Source organism: Oncorhynchus mykiss, chromosome 4 (genome assembly GCF_057628025.1).
Source record: "Oncorhynchus mykiss isolate SJ-2025 chromosome 4, ASM5762802v1, whole genome shotgun sequence".
NCBI lineage: Eukaryota > Metazoa > Chordata > Actinopteri > Salmoniformes > Salmonidae > Oncorhynchus > Oncorhynchus mykiss.
The window spans coordinates 15,728,428-15,751,728 of NC_143025.1; the positions used below are offsets into that span (position 1 = coordinate 15,728,428).

General features: G+C 43.9%; 1 protein-coding gene and 1 non-coding gene across 7 annotated transcripts; both read right to left on the bottom strand.

The window, feature by feature from the left end:
• Nucleotides 1-399: 399 nt before the first annotated feature.
• nfybb (nuclear transcription factor Y, beta b) lies at nucleotides 400-22,353 on the bottom strand. 6 transcript variants are annotated; one of them, XR_016495128.1, is made up of 8 exons: nucleotides 21,910-22,317; nucleotides 21,440-21,584; nucleotides 20,051-20,144; nucleotides 14,414-14,547; nucleotides 7,385-7,582; nucleotides 4,585-7,189; nucleotides 2,417-2,496; nucleotides 400-1,865 (listed from the first exon to the last, which is right to left on the bottom strand). XR_016495128.1 is itself a non-coding variant. In XM_021598895.3 (8 exons), exons 3-8 carry the CDS (start codon nucleotides 20,142-20,144, stop codon nucleotides 1,833-1,835), a joined length of 618 nt encoding a protein of 205 aa, XP_021454570.1. In that variant the 5' UTR covers nucleotides 21,440-21,584; nucleotides 22,218-22,342; the 3' UTR covers nucleotides 400-1,832. The 6 variants fall into 6 exon arrangements, 4 of the variants coding, with proteins under 4 accessions (XP_021454570.1, XP_090087359.1, XP_021454567.1 ...); XM_021598895.3 differs by having other exon boundaries at nucleotides 7,111-7,189; nucleotides 22,218-22,342; XM_090231233.1 differs by having other exon boundaries at nucleotides 7,111-7,189.
• LOC118945929 (small nucleolar RNA SNORD67) lies at nucleotides 2,248-2,360 on the bottom strand. Its single transcript, XR_005041082.1, has one exon. It is a non-coding gene; the product is annotated as a small nucleolar RNA SNORD67 (small nucleolar RNA).
• Nucleotides 22,354-23,301: the final 948 nt, after the last annotated feature.

Here is a 23,301-nt window from a genome sequence, read left to right on the forward strand (position 1 = left end):
AAAGCCCTTTCAATGGCCAAAGTCTATTTATATTTATTTTCAAAAACCTTCAAGGCCTTGATTTTTTCCCCTGAAATTCACAAACATTCAAGGATTTCAAGGACCAGTGGGAACCCTGATCCACATTCTCCAATTTTGGTGGGAAAAGACCCTTTGTTATACTAATATCTCTCCCTCCATACAGATTGGCAAGGGAAGGTATTTATGATCATCATAAAACTGGCCAACAGACCCAGGAGAGGCGGGTCTTCAGACCTTTGCCTAAAGGGCACCCACAATCTCCATTTTAGGACTGGCAAGTCATGACACCAGGGCAGTGTGTCTTAAGTGGTGCTGTATTATTACAAGGGTGGAGAGATTAGGGTAAAAACTTTTGAAAAAAATAAATGGAAACTGGTATCACGCTTACATTTTTATTAAAAGGACCAACAGAATAACTTTACAAAAATTATAAAATAGTTAAATAATTGCATGCCACTTACAATTGTTTACAAGAGTTTAGAGTGCAGATGTCAACATTCAACTACTTTTGTTTTTATTGCTTTACAAGGTCGTCAAAGAGATGACCAATTCCCTAGACAGACATTTCAGCTTATGTTCATCCCCCCATTTCTTCACCCTCATAAAACAAAGATCGTAGTGATAGGCAACTTGGAGGGGGAAAAAAGGGGAACACTTTATTTGGATAGTCTCTAGAGCATCTACAGATGGATTATCAGTAACATTTAAAATATCTACTAACCCTAATCTTAACCCTTACCTTTGCAAGCGGTTACTTATCAACCATGTGTGTTGTTTCCCTCTGTAGTGTAGTGATGGGCACGGTTATTCCAATAACTGAATGGACGTTAGAATTTGATTACTTTGAGAGTATTCATTTTTGATAAATAAAATAGGCACAACAAAAGTTAAAGGTTTGGTCTAAAATGAACATTGTTACATAGCCTACAAGGATTTTAATAAACAAGTTTTATGACAGTTAATAGTGCGTCCCATAAAAAAGACACACTGGTTGCCAACGTGAAGCTCGTTGTTATTGTTGTTGGTCAATCAAAGCGGCGCTACAGTCAGAGGCTCTGTGTAGCAAGAGAAGTGGGAGATTTATAATCAATGCAAAATGGAATTAACATCACGGAATTAAGTTGGCTAAATGAAGAGTCCGCTACAACGAGCAACCATCAGGTAAACTGTGGAATCTGAATGGAGTTGTTGAGAATTAGCTTTGCTACTTTAGCTAGCTTTTTTACATCAATTTTATGGATTCAAGACAGGCACTACCAGATGGTATGATAGACAAGCATGTTGCTGCCATAGGTTATCTAACCTGCGTCAGTCTGTTTGGCTACTCTCGCTCTCCCGCCGTGCCACACAGACTGCCACAAACACACACCAGCCCCTGCCGCCCCAACAGGCTCTCGGGTCGCGCGAGTAAGTCTCCATTGAAGTTTTAAAATATATTTTTCTTTAAGCACATTTATTTAGACTATCCAGATATTATTCGAAAACTGAAATAATTTCTAATGCCTTCCTTGCTGTAGAGCACATGCAGATGGACAATACAGATTATCCAAATAAAGTGACTCTGAAAATCTTCATATCCAAATAAAGTGACTCTGAAAATCTTCAATTAACAAAAAAAAGCCAAATAACTCGTCTCCAGACCAGAACATAAAACTGATTCTGATTCAAACCCACCTATGCAAGTTCTGCATACGCTCCCCTCTCTTTCCATCTTCCCATCACTATCTTTTGACCTGAGTGTACAGTAATGCTGTCATCTCTTCCCCATTTCAAACGTGTTCCGATTGCAAACTGGGAATTCCGGAACCTACTCAAGAGAACTGGATCTGCTGCACTCCGGGAATCTGGAAGAGGGAAAGGAGGAGGGAAAGGAGGATACCTAGTCAATTGCACAGCTGAATGCTTTCAACCAAAATGTTTATTCTGCATTTAACCCAACCCCTCTGAATCAGAGGTCAGGGGGGTTGCCTTAACATCAACGTCATCGGTGCAGTTATTGTTGGGGGTTAACTGCCTTGCCGGCTCGGGGTTTCAACCTTTCGGTTACTGGCCCAACGCGCTAGGCTACCTGCCGCCCAGAGAGAGAGAGCAGAACTATCATCTTTGTTTCTCACTTCTTTATTGTCAGCTGCAAGCCATGTTTAGACATTTATGATACGATTTATTGATTAATCATGGATTAACAAGTCCCGGGGTGCACAGTTGTGTGTACTTGTGGTGGTGGGGGGTGAGTCAGATGGCCCCTGTGCACATGGTTGTGTCCCCAGAGTGGTGCGGGACGGGACGCCTGTGCCACTGCAACCAGCGCCCGCCTGATGGTGCAACTCATCACTCTCACGTTTTTGGTCTTAATGAGTACATGAAGCGTGGAGAGTAGACTCAGGAGCACGCTTACCTGTTGGTACGAGGTGGTGTAAACCATGACATTCTGTTGTTGTCCATCAGCAGTTATTATTCCAGCAGGCAACTGGTTCGCTGCAAAAGGAAACAGATTTATACTTCAGATTATGCAGTTACCATTTCCATGAAGTAACGTTCTGTCAATCACTGTTACCCACTGTTAGACATTAATCCAATACATTTTAAACAGTGTAAAGTACTGCATAAATTCTGATATGAAAACATGAATAAGTATATTTCAAGCTAGAATCCAACAGGAGTGTACTGTTGGATTCTAGCTTGAAATATACTCATGTTATCATATCAGAATTTATGCAGTGCTTTACATGTATAAGAAACATACAGTACCAATCAGAAGTTGACACCTACTCATTCAAGGGTTTTTCTTTATTTTTACTATTTTCTACATTGTAGAATAGTGAAGACATCAAAACTATGAAATAACACACATTCAATCATGTAGTAACCAAAAATATGTTAAATCAAAACGTATTTTATATTTGAGATTCTTCAAAGTAGCCACCCTTTGCCTTGACAGCTTCGCAGACTCTTGCCATTCAACCAGCTTCATGAGATAGTCAGTCACCTGGAATGCATTCCAATTAACAGGGGTGCCTTGATAAAAGTTAATTTGTGGAATTTCTTTCCTTCTTAATGCGTTTGAGCCAATCAGTTGTGTTGTGACAAGGTAGGGGTTGTATACGTATACGGGTTGTATACGTAAAAGACCACATCCATATTATGGCAAGAACAGCTCAAATAAGCAAAGAGAAACAACAGTCCATTACAATAAGACATGAAGGTCAGTCAATCCGGAAAATCGCAAGAACCATTAAGTGCTATGATGAAACTGCCTCCCATGAGGACCGCCACAAGAAAGGAAGACCCTGAGTTACCTCTGCTGCAGAGGACACGTTCATTAGAGTTACCAGCCTCAGATTGCAGCCCAAATAAATGCTTCACAGAGTTCAAGTAACAGATACATCTCAACATCAACTGTTCAGAGGAGACTGCGTGAATCAGGCCTTCATGGTCGAATTGCTGCAAAGAAACTACTACTAAAGGACACCAATAATAAGAAGAGACTTGCTTGGACCAAGAAACACAAGCAATGGACATTAGACCGGTGGATATCTGTCCTTTGGTTTGATGAGTCCAAATTTAGATTTTTGGTTCCAATCAACGTGTCTTTGTGAGACTCACCTACTCTGCATGTATGATCTATGCATGTGTGGTTCCCACCATGAAGCATGGAGGAGGAAGTGTGATGGTGCTTTGCTGGTGTCAGTGATTTATTTAGAATTCAAGGCACACTTATCCAGCATGGCTACCACAGCATTATGCAGCGAAACGCCATCCCACCTGGTTTGCGCTTTGTGGGATTATCATTCGATTTCAACAGGACAGTGACCCAACACTGCCAGGCTGTGTGCAGGCTTTTTGACCAAGAAGGAGAGTGATGGAGTGCTGCATCAGATGACCTGGCCTCCACAATCACCCAACCTAAACCCAATTGAGATGGTTCGGGATGAGTTGGAACACAGAGTAAAGGAAAACCAGCCAACAAGTGTTCAGCATGTGTGAACTCCTTCAAGACTGTCATCAAGTCAAAGGGTGGCTACTCTGAAGAACGTAAAAATATATTTTGATTTATTTAACACTTTTTTGGTTACTACATGATTCCATATGTGTTATTTCATAGGTTTGATGTCTTTACTATTATTTTACAATGTAGAAGTAAAAATAAAGAAAACATCTTGAATGAGTAGGTGTATCCAAACATTTGACTGGTACTGTCAAGGAAGGGTAAAGAGGAACTTGGTGTGTGGAAAGTTACTGAGTAAGAAAAAGGAAAGTGCAGAAAGTTCATATTCAGTTCAAATACACAGTGTAGTCAGGAAGTATTCAGACCCTCGACTCATTTGTTACATTACAACCTTATTTAATTTTTTCATGTCCTTAATCTACACATAATGACAAAGCAAAAACAGGCTTTTAGAACAGGCTTTCCAAATTAAAAAATGTATTAAATAATATGTATAGAAATATCACATTTACATTCACAAAGTATTTAGACCCTTTACTCAGTACTTTGTTGAAGCACCTTTGGCAGCGATTACAGCCTTGAGTCTTCTTGGGTCTGACAATACAAGCTTGGCACACCTGTATTTATGGAGTTTCTCCCATTCTTCTCTGCAGATCCTCTCAAGCTCTGTCAGGTTGGATGGGGAGCATCGCTGTCCCGAAGCCACTCCTGTGTTGTCTTGGCTGTGTGCTTGTTGTCCTGTTGGAAGGTGAACAGTTGCTCCAGTTTGATGTAATGAGAGCTCTGGAGCAGGTTTTCATCAAGGATCTCTGTACTTGGCTCTGTTCAACAACACTTCTCTGGTCTGAAAAGTCCTTTAGGTGCCTTTTGGCAAACTCCAAGAGGGCTGTCATGTGCCTTTTACTGAGGAGTGGCTTCCGTCTGGCCACTCAACCAAAAAAGCCTGATTGGTGGAGTGCTACAGAGATGGTTGTCCTTCTAGTCTACAGTCGTGGCCAAAAGTACCACGAAATTGGGGAGAAAAAAAAAAAAAAAAAAAAATGTGCTGCTTCAGTGTCTTTAGATATTTTTGTCAGATTTTACTATGGAATACTGAAGTATAATTACAAGCATTTCATACGTGTCAAAGGCTTTTATTGACAATTACATGAAGTTGATGCAAAGAGTCAATATTTGAATTGTTGACCCTTCTTTTTCAAGACCTCTGCAATCTGCCCTGGCATGCTGTCAATCAACTTCTGGGCCACATCCTGACTGATGGCAGCCCATTCTTGCATAATCAATGCTTGGAGTTGGTCAGAATTTGTGGGTTTTTGTTTGTCCACCTGCCTCTTGAGGATTGACCACAAGTTCTCAATGGGATTAAGGTCTGGGGAGTTTCCTGGCTATGGACCCAAAATATCAATGTTTTGTTCCCCGAGCCACTTAGTTATCACGTTTGCCTTATTGCAAGGTGCTCCATCATGCTGGAAAACACCATGTTCGTCACCAAACTGGTCCTGGATGGTTGGGAGAAGTTGCTCTCGGAGGATGTGTTGGTACCATTCTTTATTGGTGGCTGTGTTCTTAGGCAAAATTGTGAGTGAGCCCACTCTCTTGGCTGAGAAGCAACCCCACACATGAATGGTCTCAGGATGCTTTACTGTTGGCATGACACAGGACTGATGGTAGCGCTCACCTTGTCTTCTCCGGACAAGCTTTTTACCGGATGCCCCAAACAATCGGAAAGGGGATTCAGAGAAAATGACCAGTCCTCAGCAGTCCAATTCCTGTACCTTTTGCAGAATATCAGTCTGTCCCTGATGTTTTTTCTGGAGAGAAGCGGCTTCTTTGCTGCCCTTCTAGACACCAGGCCAACCTCCAAAAGTCTTCGCCTCACTGTGAGCGCAGATGCACTCACACCTGCCTGCTGCCATTCCTGAGCAAGCGCTGTACTGGTGGTGCCCCGTTCCCGCAGATGAATCAACTTTAGGAGACGGTCCTGGCGCTTGCTGGAATTTCTTGGGTGCTTATGACGAAGTCACACAAGACAAGTTTGTATCAGTAAAAAATACTAGCATATAACAATGGATAATTCTTTAAGTAAAAAACAGCATAGTATGTCTAATCAAACAGCACACTACGTAATTCATTTCCTCCATATATAGCAAGTATTTCAAGCTAGAATCCAACAAAAGTAATAAAATGTGGAAAAGGGGAAGGGGTCTGAATACTTTTCAAATGCACTGTATTATTGTTGAATATGAATGTCCCCGAGGGAGGCAAAGTGCAACAGTCTAGTTTCAGTTCTTGATTAGGCAGGTCAGTTGCTGCGGAACCAGGACTATGGGTTCTAGGGACTATGGATAAGGAACTCAACTCGATTGAAGGTCAACAGATGGAGAGAAGATACTGCTGGAAGGGGGCCCACATCGAAGAACATCTGATTACAGTCCTATCGTACACATACAGTGCCTTGCGAAAGTATTCAGCCCCCTTGAACTTTGCGACCTTTTGCCACATTTCAGGCTTCAAACAAAGATATAAAGCTGTATTTTTTTGTGAAGAATCAACAACAAGTGGGACACAATCATGAAGTGGAACGACATTTATTGGATATTTCAAACTTTTTTAACAAATCAAAAACAGAAAAATTGGGCGTGCAAGGCACTGTACATACTCACGTCCACGAGGGTCCTAGAGTTAGGCAGGGCCATAACACCAGTAAGAGGAACCTACTGTGGTTCTAACTAACACCAAAGAAGGACATGTTCTCTTAGACATGCAAGGTCCTTCCGCCTAGTCGGAAGGTATAAAGATGTGTTTGTGTGACTTGTATGTTGTCTTTGCAGCTGTATGACCCAGTGGTTGTATAAACTTGGTTTGAGCTTTTTTTTATTCGTCCATGAGTTTTTACTGTTTGTTGAAAACTTAACAATCCTCAGGGTAAGAAATTGCCTGGGGCCCAGGGGTGGAGAACTGCAGTAAATAAGGCCATCATGGCAACTAGACCATAAACTAGCTGATGATCCTGTAACATGAATAACAAAAGAGTACATGTATGCATTCAGCACCTCTCATCTAGGCCTAATCCTAGAGCGTAATAGTGTTGTGGGATAACAGCAAATGTTAATGAATTCTATTGGGATTGAGACCCCACTTACCGAAGCTGTCGTCTGTGAGTTCTTCTCCGAGTCCCTCTGTTACAGATATGCCGCCGATTCCCTTCTCCCCTTTCATCGCCTACAAATAGAGAGAGAGACACATTGAGAACTTGTTAGGGTTATGAATTGAGCTGTATTTCCACCTAGAAAAGACACAGTGATAACAAGACCTTTGTGTTTGAGCCAAGGCCCAAGCATAGCATAAGAACTCATACACACCAGTCTGGAGAGCATGGCATGAGCTATGGCACTTGGCGCACACACTTCCTCTCACCTCTCGGAACTTCTGTAGGTAGAGTTTGAGTGGCTCCACGTACATGTCGAAGCCCAGGGTGGACATGGCAAACAGGATGTCCTCTCCATTGATGGTCTTCCTTTTCTCTTGATGACAGCGCTCACTGGCCTCCGACGTGATGAAGCTGATGAACTCACTCACACACTCCTGAACACACTCCTTGGCATCTTTCGCTATCTGGACAGGATTAATAGGGGAAGGGGGATTTAGGTCAACATGCAGCCAAAGGTTGATGTGGATACTACATTCAGGGCCGGTTTCCTGGACACAGATTAAGCCCAGTCCTGAACTAAAAAGCATGGTCATTGGAGAATCTCCGGAAAGTGTGTTGGGGAAATCTAACTCAGTGTTCACATTTAAATCAATATTAGGCTTTACAATCATTTACAAAAATACTTATTTAAAAAAATACCTATTTAAAATGACAAAACATTTTATATAAACAACAAGTAAGCGTCTTTAAAAATAACTTGCAGTGTTTTGTGTTGGGGTTTGTCATATCTGTGTCTGTTGATGTATTTGGTAAAAAAAACAGATGGCCCGGTCAACCCGTCCTGTGCAATTTATCAGGCATTGAAGCTGTAACTAGGGAGTACCAAGAGTTAAGGACATGTACTGTATGAAGTAGAATCCACAGTAACTGGAAGGGTGAGTATTATCAGTGTTCTTTTTATTTATTTTTTATTTCACCTTTATTTAACCAGGTAGGCTAGTTGAGAACAAGTTCTCATTTGTAACTGCGACCTGGCCAAGATAAAGCATAGCAGTGTGAACAGACAACAGAGTTACACATGGAGTAAACAATTAACAAGTCAATAACACAGTAGAAAAAAGGAGAGTCTATATACATTGTGTGCAAAAGGCATGAGGAGGTAGGCGAATAATTAAAATTTTGCAGATTAACACTGGAGTGATAAATGATCAGATGGTCATGTACAGGTAGAGATATTGGTGTGCAAAAGAGCAGAAAATAACATAAATAAAAACAGTATGGGGATGAGGTAGGTAAAAATGGGTGGGCTATTTACTGATAGACTATGTACAGCTGCAGCGATCGGTTAGCTGCTCAGATAGCAGATGTTTAAAGTTGGTGAGGGAGATAAAAGTCTCCAACAGGCAGCAGAGAACTGGAACGAAAGGCGGCCAAATGAGGTGTTGGCTTTAGGGATGATCAGTGAGATACACCTGCTGTAGCGCGTGTTACAGGTGGGTGTTGCCATCGTGACCAGTGAACTGAGATAAGGCGGAGCTTTACCTAGCATGGACTTGTAGATGACCTGGAGCCAGTGGGTCTGGCGACGAATATGTAGCGAGGGCCAGCCGACTAGAGCATACAGGTCGCAGTGGTGGGTGGTATAAGGTGCTTTAGTGACAAAACGGATGGCACTGTGATTACTCAGCAAACTGGATGCAGTTTGAGTGTTGGAAGCTGTTTTGTAGATGACGTCGCCGAAGTCGAGGATCGGTAGGATAGTCAGTTTTACTAGGGTAAGTTTGGCGGCGTGAGTGAAGGAGGCTTTGTTGCGGAATAGAAAGCCGACTCTAGATTTGATTTTCGATTGGAGATGTTTGATATGAGTCTGGAAGGAGAGTTTACAGTCTAGCCAGACACCTAGGTACTTATAGATGTCCACATATTCAAGGTCGGAACCATCCAGGGTGGTGATGCTAGTCAGGCGTGCGGGTGCAGGCAGCGAACGGTTGAAAAGCATGCATTTGGTTTTACTAGCGTTTAAGAGCAGTTGGAGGCCACGGAAGGAGTGTTGTATGGCATTGAAGCTCGTTTGGAGGTTAAATAGCACAGTGTCCAAGGACGGGCCGGAAGTATATAGAATGGTGTCGTCTGCGTAGAGGTGGATCAGGGAATCGCCCGCAGCAAGAGCAACATCATTGATATATACAGAGAAAAGAGTCGGCCCGAGAATTGAACCCTGTGGCACCCCCACAGACTGCCAGAGGACCGGACAGCATGCCCTCCGATTTGACACACTGAACTCTGTCTGCAAAGTAGTTGGTGAACCAGGCAAGGCAGTCATCAGAAAAACCGAGGCTACTGAGTCTGCCGATAAGAATATGGTGATTGACAGAGTCGAAAGCCTTGGCAAGGTCGATGAAGACGGCTGCACAGTACTGTCTTTTATCGATGGCGGTTATGATATCGTTTAGTACCTTGAGCGTGGCTGAGGTGCACCCGTGACCGGCTCGGAAACCAGATTGCACAGCGGAGAAGGTACGGTGGGATTCGAGATGGTCAGTGAAGCCCAGCTGATTTGTACGGGGCCAGGTTTTACAGCTCTTTCAGAACATCTGCTATCTGGATTTGGGTAAAGGAGAACCTGGAGAGGCTTGGGCGAGTAGCTGCGGGGGGGGGGGGGGGGGGGCGGAGCTGTTGGCCGAGGTTGGAGTAGCCAGGCGGAAGGCATGGCCAGCCGTTGAGAAATGCTTGTTGAAGTTTTCGATAATCATGGATTTATCTATCGGTGGTGACCGTGTTACCTAGCCTCAGTGCAGTGGGCAGCTGGGAGGAGGTGCTCTTGTTCTCCATGGACTTCAGTGTCACAGTGTGACTGGTTGATGGCCAAGAAATGGACACAGCAATAAACCCTTTGTGTTTGGGCTAAGGCAGAGGAGAAATACATCAACACTGGCAAATATTCTTGTCTTATTCAGTCTTGAAAGATGATACAAATGCAGTGCGTCCTTGGTGACCTGAAAGGCGCTTCTGTGCTTATCAAATGGAGCATTTCCATACAGGATTTACCCCAGTGTTTTACCCAAAAGGCTCAGACTTTTCTGTTTCCATCTACGCAGGCCGGCTCCCGTGTCTCACTGAGCCATGGCTCCGGCTGACCTGCTTTCACTTGGCTCTAAAGGCAGGCCACTGGTACTAGGGCTGGGTGGTATACTGTATTTTATGATATACCTGTATTGATGCAGGGACTGGTTTGAGTTTTTACTTTACCTTCTATACCGTAATTTAAATGTTTGGTTTGTTAAATGTGATTCGACATGTGTAATGTCAATTTTTATAGTTTACTTCGCTACTTGAGTCATCTCTCTCCTCGCCACTCTCCATACAGACCTAGCCACGCCCCTTGTCACTCAAGGAGCACATTTGATGTTCCTCAACCACGAGACACTTGCGTTCAGTCTACATGGTCAATGCAGCAAATGCAACAATGTTGATGACAGTAATGCTGTTTTCACTTTGCTTCTTAATATAAATCCACCAGCGTTCTATACCGACACTATTAGTTTGTGTTACTTTACATCAGCAAAAAGCTAGTTTGTCTTTTCTTAGGGACTCTGATGGCACAGCTGGCGCTGCAGTACAGCGCCCTTAACCACTGCGCCACCCGGGAGGCCCTGGCGTAAAGTACTTTAAGTAAAAATGTTAAGTCGTTGTTTGGTGTCTGTACTTCACTATTTTTATTTTGGACAACTTTTACTTCACTAAATTCCTAAAGAAAACACTGTACTTTTTACTCCATACATTTTCCTTGACACCTAAAAGTACATTTTGAACAGAACAGGAAAATTGTCCAATTCACTCACTTGTCAAGAGAACATCCCTGGCCATCTACTGCCTCTGATCTGGAAGACTCACTAAACACAAATGCACAAATTATGTCTAAGTGTTGGAGTGTGCCCCTGGCTATCTGTAAATAAAAAAATATGGTGCCATCTGGTTTGCTTAATATAAGGAATTTGAAATTATTTATACTTTTACTTTTGATACTTAAGTACATTGTATCAATTACATTTACTTTTGTTACTTAAGTATTTTTATAACCAAATACTTTTACTCAAGTAGTACTTTACTGGGTGACTTTCACTTTGGTAATTTTCTATTAATGTATCCTTAAGTATGACAATTAGGTACTTTTTCCACCACTGCAATTGAGTGCAGGAAATGCAGAAATTATAAAAGTGCTACAATTTGTTTTGATTGAAGTTGAATTGAACAGTATAAAACAATCATAATGGAGACAGACTCAGAGAAATGACTTAGAATGTATGTATGCTTTGCCACCCTAGGATCACTCACTACTTAAAGCAAACATTGAACTTTTATTATTCAAAATCAAAAAAATACCGTCAAACGGCCCTTTTTTTAAAAAAAATTTAAAACATGATATAATATTTTGGCCATATCGCCCAGCGCTAACTGGTACTTTCACCTATCATTTACATAACAATGGCTAACTGTGAACTAACACCTTCTCACAAAGCAACCGTTTTGATTATGCAGAGGTTGTTGATTCCGCTCTGTTGTGGAAATATTTGCTCAATAATATTTCTCAGATACCGGAACTTGTGAATACAAATAGACAAAGTAACGAGCCGAGCTGGTCCACGATCAACCAACTTTCCAGCCTCGGCACACACTTTCTATAGTTTTCATCCTTACGTCACACACATAGTAACTCCTCTTTATGTTAATGACTCATCCCCTCTGGCATTTAGCCACCATTATCTTTTTGCCTTGCAATCATTTCAGCTTGGTTTCCATTTTCTTATTGGCACAGACATTAGGGCATAGATTATATTGGTGGCGTAACCATAGCAATAGTACAAAAATAAACAGACATGCACAATCCCAAGAAACGTGCATGTCTAATGGTGCTGAAGTAATACAAACCTTTGCTCCTAATGCACGTCTAATGGACCTCACTGGACTACATAATGGTTTCCCTTAGCCTAATGATCCACACACACATATAATGGTTAAGCTTGCATTGATTCTGCTTAAAGTAAGATGTATAATGTGCACACATGTACTAGAAAATTCCCAATACTCTTCACAAGTCCTCACTTTCAGCCCTATCTATGGAAACACAATTTCACTAGTATAACAGTCAAAAAGCAGCAACAGTGTACTCAGTCTCAGTGTTTCCTCTACCATTGCATAGGTCGGATGAGTCCCTCTCACTTCAAAATACATAGCCTCAATTTGGTTATGATAGTAAATAAACATGTTAAATGTTAGCCGCCAAAATACATGACCAATCATGCTTATCGGTCTATAGGTTAATTTGCATCATTTTGTGGAATTAAATTGGCATGTGTATTTTCGTTAGTCATCATGCATTTCACTTATCACACGCACACAGCATACAGAGCCTAGTTTGAGGAGTAGAATAGTCTACCACCTGTCAGAGAGCGTGAGAGTAGCTCCTCAAAAAGACTGTAGGCTACTGGAGTGAAACCTTCTTTTGTAATCCCAGTCATTGCGCAACAAATAACAATTCTAAATGCAATCGGGTGTTAAAAACACGATTAAAAGGAGCTATTTTATTTCTCAATCTCAACTTGTAATTAAAGCGCTCCTTCCATTCGGATGCATAGGCTATAGCCTGCCTACCGTTGGCTTTCACCACGTCACCCACCACTTCGCAATGGGAGAAGTTTAAGGCAGTATAATTGTTTGAAACCTGAATTTACTTCACTTCAAATAATGAAGCATACCTTACTTCAAAGTAGCTTTGTGAAAAATCCATCCATAGAAAGAGGGAATTATTTTATAAAGACTTCCTCATGCCATTAACCAGAATTGATCTCCTGTTCTATTGACTTTCTTTTGTTGTCCAGAAGCTAAAAAGGCACAATCCTAGACATATTAGCAACACGTCATAGTAGTTGCGATTAGATTCCCCCTCTTTCTACACGGAACTAAAATATAAATGCAACATGTAAAGTGTTGGTCCCATGTTTCATGAGCTGAAATAAAAGATCCCAAAAAGGTTCCATAAGCACAAAAAGCTTATTTCTCTCAAATGTTGTGCAGATTTTTTTTTACATCCCTTTTAGTGAGCAGTGAAGCTGATTAAACAGGATGGTCATTACACAGGTGCACCTTGTGCTGGGGATAATAAAAGAACACTAAAATGGGCAGCTGTCACAACACAATGCCACAGATGTCTCAAGTTGAGGGAGCGTGCAATTGGCATGCTGATTGCAGGGATGTCTGTGGTGGAAAAATAGTCATGCTATCCCGTGTTTTATTACTTAGAGAATATTCTCATTATATGCTAGTGTTTTTTTCTAACCTGATACAAACTTGTCTGTGTGACTTAGGCATAAGACTGGGCGTATAGCTAAGATCCGTTTGGAATCGCCCGCAGCAGGTGACAGATTCTGTGTTTTTACTATCTGCAGGAAGTCAGCTGTAAGGGAAACTTGCAGAAAGAAGCACATTTTAGTGTGATCTGTGGCAAATGCAGTTACAGTTGAGCCCTCGTGCCATCTTAATCTGCAGACAAACCAATCGCTTTTTACACACTATGTTCTGTCCGTTTCCACACATCTGCTAAACTGCCACGAAGACAAAGAGGTTGTATTTCCTATAAAAGCCAAGAGCAAACTCTGTTCATTGGGCTTTTAACTCTGCACTATTGAGTGATTGTTGATTGCTTCATTTTTGCTAATCTTATAATAAAGTTAGTTTCTGTTTGAGGAATCTAAGTCTCCCTCTTCCTTTTATATAATTTTTTGACAATTGGCATGCTATTGTTTTTTGATGTTTCCATTAAGCTCTTAATGAAAAATGTCCCTTTCCTTGTAGTATCAGAGAGGAAGAAACCATGCGAAAGGTTTGTCTCTTGCCCAAATCTGTCCAAAATAAGAGCAATGCGTTTCTATGGGAATATTTTGGGCCTAAGCTTCACCTGCCTTCCTGCCTTGGGACTCCCCCCATTGTTAGGGCGGAAACATAAGCATCTCGTCATTATATACAGATCTGCAATAGTATTCTCTGAGGGTCAGTCGGCAGCAAAATTATACAAAATTTGCATCCCTAATAGTCATTTAGGGGTGTTGGCAGCCCTAGATGAGTCTGTGGTCTATGTATCTGTCTTTGTTGCTGTTTCAACCTTGAATTGTGTAGATTTATGAACTCACAGAATCCAAATAAATACCAGTTAAAAGTAAAATAAAAATAATAAAAATATGAAATAAATAAAAATAAATAAAAAGCAAAAAACAAGCAAAGCAAGTCACACTCCATACCTTTCCTGTCTGTGGAACAGCGTTCTTCATGATGCGAGCCACGTTAGCGATGGGGAGGTAGATGTCCTGCTCGCGGAAGTTTTCCTTGCTGCCGTTGCCTTCCTCATGGTCATGCAGGCTCTCATCACAGTCATCTGTGTCAGGGAGAGGGGCATGTTACATCTACATATTTTGCCTATAAAAATCTTCTCTACCTCTATTCACCAAGCAAGTTTAGTCTGATTGAGATCAAGTCTACATGTGACTTGGTCAATGTCAAACATTGTCATTTAGAATTACTACAGTAAGTAAGCCAGTAAGTGCCCATGTCCATATCTTTATATAGGGGTGCTCTGATGGTGTCCTGTATCATTGGGATACCATGTTATTCTGAAAAAGGGGTTGGGGACTGTGCACGTCAGAGAATAGGTAGCTGGGTTTCTCAACTCAACGCCATGTACATCTCGGTGGAGTTGGGTTGAGACGACTGTGGGCGGAGTGTACCTCCGACTACAGTCAGTGGTTGTATTTGATTAACATTTTATTAAAAAGTAAGGGATTCCAGCAAACAGGCCGTGATTGGGAGTCCCATAAGGCGGCGCACAATTGGCCCAGCGTCGTCCAGATTTGGCCGGTGTAGGCCATCATTGTAAATACGAATTTGTTCTTAAAACTGACTTGCATAGTTAAATAAAGGTTAAATAAAAAATAACAGGCATGCAGAGGACAGAAAAAAGGCACACAGTGGACAAACAAAGGAACACGGCAGTGGAGGCTGCTGGGGAAGGACAGCTCATAATGGCATGGAAAAGAGTGAATGGAATGGCATCAAACCATGTTTGATTCCGCTCCAGCCATTACCACGAGCCCGTCCTCCCCAATTATGGTGCCACCAACCTCCTGTGGTACACAGTAAGGGTTTAAGAATTTCAATTTTTAGAAGTATAGCCTGACAGCGACTCCATGTAGTCGGAGATACAGTCCACACACTCGTCTCCACTAAATTCCATTAATGTAGAGTTGAGAGACTCAGCTAGAGAAGAGGGTGCTTCTGTTCTATATCGCGGAGCTCCGCCCAACAAGGGGAGTTCTGCTCCTAGTGGTTTACCATGCTGCCTAGACAGCGAACAGCCTGAGAGAAAATTATGCACACACCTCCAGCCAATAGGAGTACAGGTGTCCCTATATAAGGGGATGCTTCCCCACAATCAGCCTCCCATAATCTTCAGCAACAGGACTGGACTGAAGAAGCCTAGAAGAGAAGAGAGAAGTCTCAGGACGAACCCGCTGTCGATATCCTGGTCTCAACGTCGTCCTTTATGAGCATGCCTTATCCACCCCCCAAAAGCTCTTTTAAGAGCTCAGTGTCGCTGCTCCACTATGGCAGCTACAGACCCACACAACTTGTTTTGTGTGCTTGGTTTCACAGCACGCTAGGGGCGGCCTCACAGATCCCCCGGAATGCCCTTGCTGTGCCCTCCTTTCTTTAAAGGTGAAGAAGCAGCAGTGGGCGTTTATCAGGGTAGATCTCCCTCTGGAGGACGCCATGTCTGTGCTAGCCTCAGGTTCTGAAAAAAGGCACCCTACTGACCGAGGCTGAAATGATTAATAAAGAATGTGTTCTATCTTACTGTCACAAGAGAACCTCTTTCCCATAACTAACTTGAGACCGTTCAGGTTCCGTCTCTCTCTCACATCACTCTGTGTGTAACACAGCACACCATGAGTGCGTAGCTGAGGACGTTGTGAGTGGAAATGACATGAGGGCAGCAAAACGGACGCTCTTGATGAGCCGCCATGCTATACCTCATGGAAACCCTATACCACACACTCTCAGGAGTAATGTGAATAAGGGTTTGAGGAACGTCTTGCGTACACAGCCCCATGTTGGGCCGATGACGCAATCGCTGTTGGGGGCAGAGAAGCTGCACCCTCTCCCCCTGGCTAAGCCGGACGCTTGAGAAGGGTTACACCATCCAATTCTACAGAACTCCACCCCCATTTACGGGCGTGGTGGAGACCGTGATGAAGACGTCAGAGAAAGTAGTCGCTCTTGTGAAAGACATTACGGAACATTTGGCGAAGGAGGCGGTCACAGTAGTTCCCCAGGAGCAAAGGAACAGCGGGCTATAGTCGCTCTACTTCCTAGTGCCAAAGAAGACGGTAGGAATGAGGCCAATATTGGATTTACGCACTCTCAACGAGAGCGTAGCCAAACGGCCCTTTAGAATGCTTACGACAAAACGCCTGCTGGAATGTAACAACAACAAGGACTTTTGTATAAGCGTAGACCTAAAGGAAGCATACTTTCATATGCTGGTGCATCCGCGTCACAGGAAGTTTCTGCATTTCGCCTTCCAGAGGGTGGCGTACGAGTATGCGAGGATGCCATTCAGGTACGCCCTGACACCTCTCATCTTTTCCAAATGCATGGAGGCGGCATTGGAACAGTTGCGTCGTTCAAGGATAAGGCTACTAGTCTACCTAGACGACCTAATGGTTCTCGCACACACGACACAGACAGTGATTAATCTCACAAGTCTGGGGTTCGCTGTGAATTGGGAGAAGAGCGCCTTGGCCCAGTCATCGGATTGTCTACCTGAGCTAGACACTGACCATGAAGGCTCGAATTTCGGATCCTCGACGGGCTGCCTTATTGCTAGCCCTACAAAGGTTTGATCCGAACCGCACGGTGACGGCGCATTCCGTCATGACACTTGGGTCTCATGTCGTCTGCCCACTCGGTGGTTCCGCTGGGACTTCTGCACATGCGCAGAACACAGCGATGTTTTGCCCAACTACGACTGGACCCAGTGAGGCACCAACATCAGTTGTTGGTGGTTCCCTTCTCGTTCAGAGCGGACCTGAACTATTGGAGACCTGTGTGTCCCGACGCAAGTGGCCCCAAAGGGCAGAGTGTCCTCCTACATTCCAGTGTTTACAGAGGCTTGTCTGACTGGATGGGGAGGGACATGTCAAACTCGGGCGGTCAGAGGTGTGTGTCCTCCCTCGGGACGCCACATCAACCTCCTGGAGTTGGAGACAGTTCCACTGATTCTGACCCACTTTGTGTCTACCCTATGGAGTCATGACGTGTTGTTCTGGTCGGACAACCGAACCACAGTAACCTACATAAATCGCCAAGGACGAGTGAGGCCTCCTGCACTCCACTGGCTGACGGAGGAATTGCGGCTGTGGGCTCACAGGCACCTTCACTCGTTGACAGCAGCACACATTCCAGGCTATCAGAACATTGGAGCAGACCTCATGTCTCGAGGGGTTCCTAGAGACGACGAGTGAGCTGCACCCCGACATTGTTCTCCAAATATGGGAACGGTTTGAGAGAGCCGAGGTGGATCTGTTCGCGTCACGTGGGAACGAACAGTGTCCCCTATGGTTATCCCTACGAGCCCAGGACGAACCGCAACTAGATAGACGCCTTTGCGCACCAACCGTGGCCAGATGTTCTCCTGTATGCATTTCCACCACTGTCCTGCATTCTCCCACTGCCAGCCTGTGTGAGAACAGGAGGTCTGTCAATCATATTGATAGCCCCTGATCATCCAGGGGCTTCGTGGTAAGCAGAGATGACTCAAATGTTGATTTCGCCATCATGGCCAATTCCACCAAGAGGATGCGATGTCTCAGGCGGGAGGCATGATAGAGAAATTGCCTCTAATCGGCCAACCACCGAGGGTCTGGCCCGAGAGGGACAGGTTAGAGCGCTGTGGGTCATCTGATTCAGTAATCAGAACCAAACAGGGCTCGCGTGCCAGTTCCACATCCAGGATGCATGCCAGCAGATGGTGTGCCAGAGAATGTGGACCCTGTATGCTGTCAGGTCGAGAGCATGCTCTCTTTCCTACAGTTCATGTTTGACAAGCAGCGCTCACCCGCTGCCATTAAGGTGTTTGCGGCAGCGCTTTCAGCTTGTCATGAGGGGTTTGGCAGAGACACCATCTTCAGCCACCCTCTAGTGAAACGGTTTCCATTGGGAACGCCGCGATTTAGGTCAACACCTAGAGCCACGCTGCCCACAGTGGGATTTAACTTTGGTACTTGAGGCACTCTGTGAGACGCCGTTCGAGCCATTGAATCAAATCCCCCTCAAGATGTTCTCTTTGAAGACAGTAATGTCACTTGCTTTGACTACAGCCAAGCGCGTCAGTGATTTGTGTGCTCTTTCGACAAGACACGACTGCCTTGCCATCAATAGCGATTTGAGCAGAGCGGCGTTACGTCCCAACCCAGCATTTATGCTGAAGGTTATTAAGAGCTCATAAAGGTCACAGACTGTTGAGCTGTCGGCCTTCTCCCCCCTCCCCATGCGGAGTAGAGAGGAGAGGCTTGATTGACTGCGCCTGGTACAGGCCTTGGCGTGCTACGTGCAGCACACAGTGATGGTCATCGCCTCAGCTGTTTGTGTCACTGTGCTAGTACACCACTTTCAAAACAGCGGCTGTCACATTGGCTTCGCAAAAGCATTGAGACAGCTTATGAGGCGCAGGGCGACCACTGCCTCAGGGCGTAAGAGTAAAGGCGTCTACGGCCCTTTTCAGAGGAACCTGGGTACAGGATAATTGTGCAGTGGTCGTCACCGTCTCCTCTTATCTGATTCTACCTGTTAGAGATGTTGTCTAACTCTCTAGCTTGTTCTGTACTCAGCGTGGCTAAAGGGAGAACTTGAGTTAAGAAAAGATGCAGAACGACTGGGCATGGTTCCCATTAGGTCCACTCTTTTTGTCAAGGAGAGAGACATGTGCGACATGACCTTTGTCTGACACTGTCAGTACAGCTGGGAATATCTAGACTGCCCAACAGTGTATCACTGTGTTGGGGCGGAGTGATGAGGCAAATAGCACTGTAACTAGTATTACTTCACTATTAAACCGGTCAATGAATTTGATAAGAATATTGAGGTATCATCCACCTGCTGAGGCAGAATAAATAGTTGGCTCAAATTCAGTTATCTGCCCACGAATCATTGGCTTAACTGGTGTTACAGTACTATTAGACCCATCTTTTAATATTGACAGAGTTATGAGTTCATCTATCTGCTTGTACAGATTAGTATGACTCATATTCATCTGCCCCTAGTCATTGGCTGTGCCTCTCGACTGAGTAGGGCGGATTAGACAGGACACAGTACATTGTGACAGTGTTTTCACAGTGTGTTAGAGTACTGCGGGATTTGGTCGCAGCCACTGCTGGGCCCGACCTTTTCATTAAGTGTTAGGCTCTGCAAGGAGTACATTTTGGAGCATTGCGCTTCGCCTTAAACCACTAGGAGCAGAGCTCCCCTATAGGGCAGAGCTCCACGATACAGAACGATAGTTACCGGAGTTGTAAATCCAGTTCTATGAGTGGAGCAAAGCCCCATAGGACTATAGGCCCTGCCGATCCCCAGTCTCACTGGAATATTTTTTTCCTGGAGGCTGATTGTGGGGAAGCATCCCCTTATATCGGGACAGCTGTACTCCTATTGCCTGCAGGTGTGAGCATAATTTTCTCTCAGGCTATTCACTGCCTAGGCAGCGGGGTAAACCACTAGGAGCAGAGCGCCTCTATGGGGCTCCGCTCCACTCATAGAACTGGAGTTACAACTCCGGTAACTATTGATTATGGTGCTTGGTCTGTGAAGGGAGTTCCACCACTTACCATCCTGTGACTGAAGGACGTAGTGGCTTCCTGCCATGTACTCCCCTGGCATGCCCAACTGAGAGGCATCAGTGGTTGAACCGTCTCCCTCCATCTATAAACACAGACAAAGACAGAATTTATAACCCTGTTCTTTTGAGATCATGATTTAAGAAATACAGGATTGACTCTATGCTAAACTATTTCGGATTTAGCTACATTAACTAAACACCGCCTGGATGAACTATCCAAATAGTCAATCAAAAACTGAACGCACAGGTTGTATCTAACTAACATTAGCCATGTGCACCACACTGTAGGCTGGACAGTTTAAATTTTTAACAACGCTCTTTTCTGATAAAAACGAGTTCATTGCATCTGCCGTGGAGCACAGTTTCATAATATTACCATATATTCCAGCAGCCTGCCGTAGTTTTGAAGTAATCACAAAAAAGCAGGCCTTATTTTAGGGCATTTTCACCCTGCCAGCTCCTATTAGTTCTATTGAGCATCATGGCACCAACTCACCTTCAGAACTTCTATTCCCAGCTTATTGTTTTACCATTGCCTGCTTTGCTATTGTTGGCTATGGAGACCTGCCCACGTTGTTCATAGTTAAAATGTAAACAAAAAATGACTCATGGAACTCTGAGGTTGTTCCATTGTTTACTATAGGGAAATATAGGCATGTTTGTCTATCTCCCCAAATAGCTGGCAATGTGTATTTTTTTAATTGGATAACATTTTAATCATGAGAATCCCCTCTTTCTAATTATGTAGTGCTGGACTGTGTATTTCATTGTCATCAAACGCTAGCCATGAAATACCTTTTGCCCTTGGAACGCTGAGCTCCCCCTTTCCTATGGAGAGGCATGCTGGTATATTTCGCCAAATATCTCGCAATGTGTGTGTTTACATTTTTTTCAAGTCGGACACCATTTTGAATCATGAGAATCTCATCTTTCTAATTACGTGAGGCTGGGCAGTGAAATAGTTATAAGTTGCATTTTTTTCTTCTACTTCCTTGTTTTGCAGACAGTCACACTTGGCACCATCGAGGTGCGGGTGTTTACTTTCTACACGAGTTATTTTTCAGTTTCGTCCCAAGAACAGATTGTAGTGGTAAAATAAAAAGGGGATACATTTTTTGGCGCCATTTGGCGAAATGGAATTCTAAGCGTCACTCCAGTGACGGGCTCTGCCAACGTTCGATTCCATTCATTTGCTATGGCCTCGCGCTAGTGTTCCAGTTTAGACAACGTTCTTCTGCCATTTTCAGCCATGGGTGAATTTTGACTCGTTCTATTGTGTAGCCGAGGATGTAAATCGGCGTAACGTTAACCGTTACTGTACTTTGTCATTATAAATCTTCCAGTTGCATAAAAACGACATGCTCAGTGATTCTCTTACCAGTTCAGCCGTGGATGGTCATGAATCGATGAGCCGATTGCTACCCAGTTAGCGTCTAGTTAGGTTTTACCGAGTCAGCATGGCTCTGCTTTGGCTTTTTCTAGCAAACTGCAACATTCCCCTTTGTTCCTGCGTTGATTGACAACTAGCCAGCGGGCAAACAAAAAAGCCAACGTTAGCTAGCCAACTGGCTAGTTAGTATTACTAGTTAGCGTAACTGGCTAATGTTGTACCCAGATAAGCGGGGGAGAATATTTATTTTTACTTAAGACATGGCTACAGTAGATAGCTATAGACGAAAACCCAGACACAACTTTAGCTAGTTACAATAGCTACCTAGCTAACGTCAGCTATGCTAACAACCTACTGTAGTTCGCGATAGCAATGTGCGGTACCGAATGTTAGTTATTAACCTTAGCTAGCTAACCAACTCACATACAAAGCAAAAAGACAATCGATGAGTAACTCACGATTTCGCAAATTCGTCATGTTTACACACTATTCAAGACATCCCGTCGGATTTGAGCACCCCCATGGCAAACATAGCCTGTTACATTTGACAGATGCATTTCAGTCTTTGTGGAGGGCCTGCTGTGTGACGGGGAGACCATTTACTAGCGAGTCCTATATAGAATTCCTCAACTTGCAGTGTTAACTTCTACTTTCCCGCTGCTAATTCCCTCTCACGCTACCATCAAAGAAACAGTCAAACGCGGAGATTTCGATTCGAGGTAACGAGAAATCGGATAGCAATCATTGGCCAGAGCCAGGCACAAACCTCCGATACTGCCCTGGTTGGTTAGCTTCTCAAAACGGCCGTGTGGTTGGACAGAAAATGGCTGCGAAGGAACCAGTCCCAGCTCGAAGCTCTGAGTCCCAAAAGCACTATCTTACTTTGCCGCTAGAGGAGCAATGTTTTCAAATCAAATCATAGTTCATTTGTCACATGCGCGGAATACAACAGGTGAAGCAGACCTTAGTGAAATGCTTACTTACAATAGGCTCTAACCAATAGTGCAAAAAGGTATTAGGTGAACAATAGGTAAGTAAAGAAATAACAATAGAAAGACAGTGAAAAACAGTAGCGAGGCTATAAGTAGCGAGGCTACATACACACACCGGTTAGTCAGGCTGATTGAGGTAGTATGTACATGTAGATATGGTTAAAGTGACTATGCATATATGATGAACAGAGGAGCAGTAGCGTAAAAGACGAAAACGTGGGTGGCGGTACACAATGCAGATAGCCTGGTTAGCCAATGTGGGGGAGCACTGTTTGGTCGGGCCAATTGAGGTATGTACATTGTATGTATAGTTAGTGACTATGCATATATATGATAAACAGAGAGTGGCAGCGTAAAAGAGGGGTTGGGGATAGTCCAGGTAGCCATTTGATTGCCTTTTCAGGAGTCTTATGGCTTGGGGGTAAAAACTGTTGAGAAGCCTTTTTGTCCAAGACTTGGCACTCCGGTACCGGCTGCCATGCGGTAGTAGAGAGAACAATCTGTGGCTGGGGTCTTTGACAATTTTTAGGGCCTTCCTCTGACACTGCCTGGTGTAGAGGTCCTGGACGGCTGCTTAGCCCCAGTGATGTACTGGGCCATACGCACTACCCTCTGTAGTGCCTTGCGGTCAGAGGCCAAGCAATTGCTGTACCAGGCAGTGATGTAACCATGCTCTCGATGTTGCAGCTGTAGAACCTTTTGAGGATCTCAGGACCCATGCCAAATCTTTTTAGTTTCCTACAGGGGAATATGCTTTGTCGTGCCCTCTTCACGACTGTCTTGGTGTGTTTGGACCATTCTAGTTTGTTGGTGACAATAGAGTACTGTCTCCACTTGTACCTGAAAGGTAGACTACTC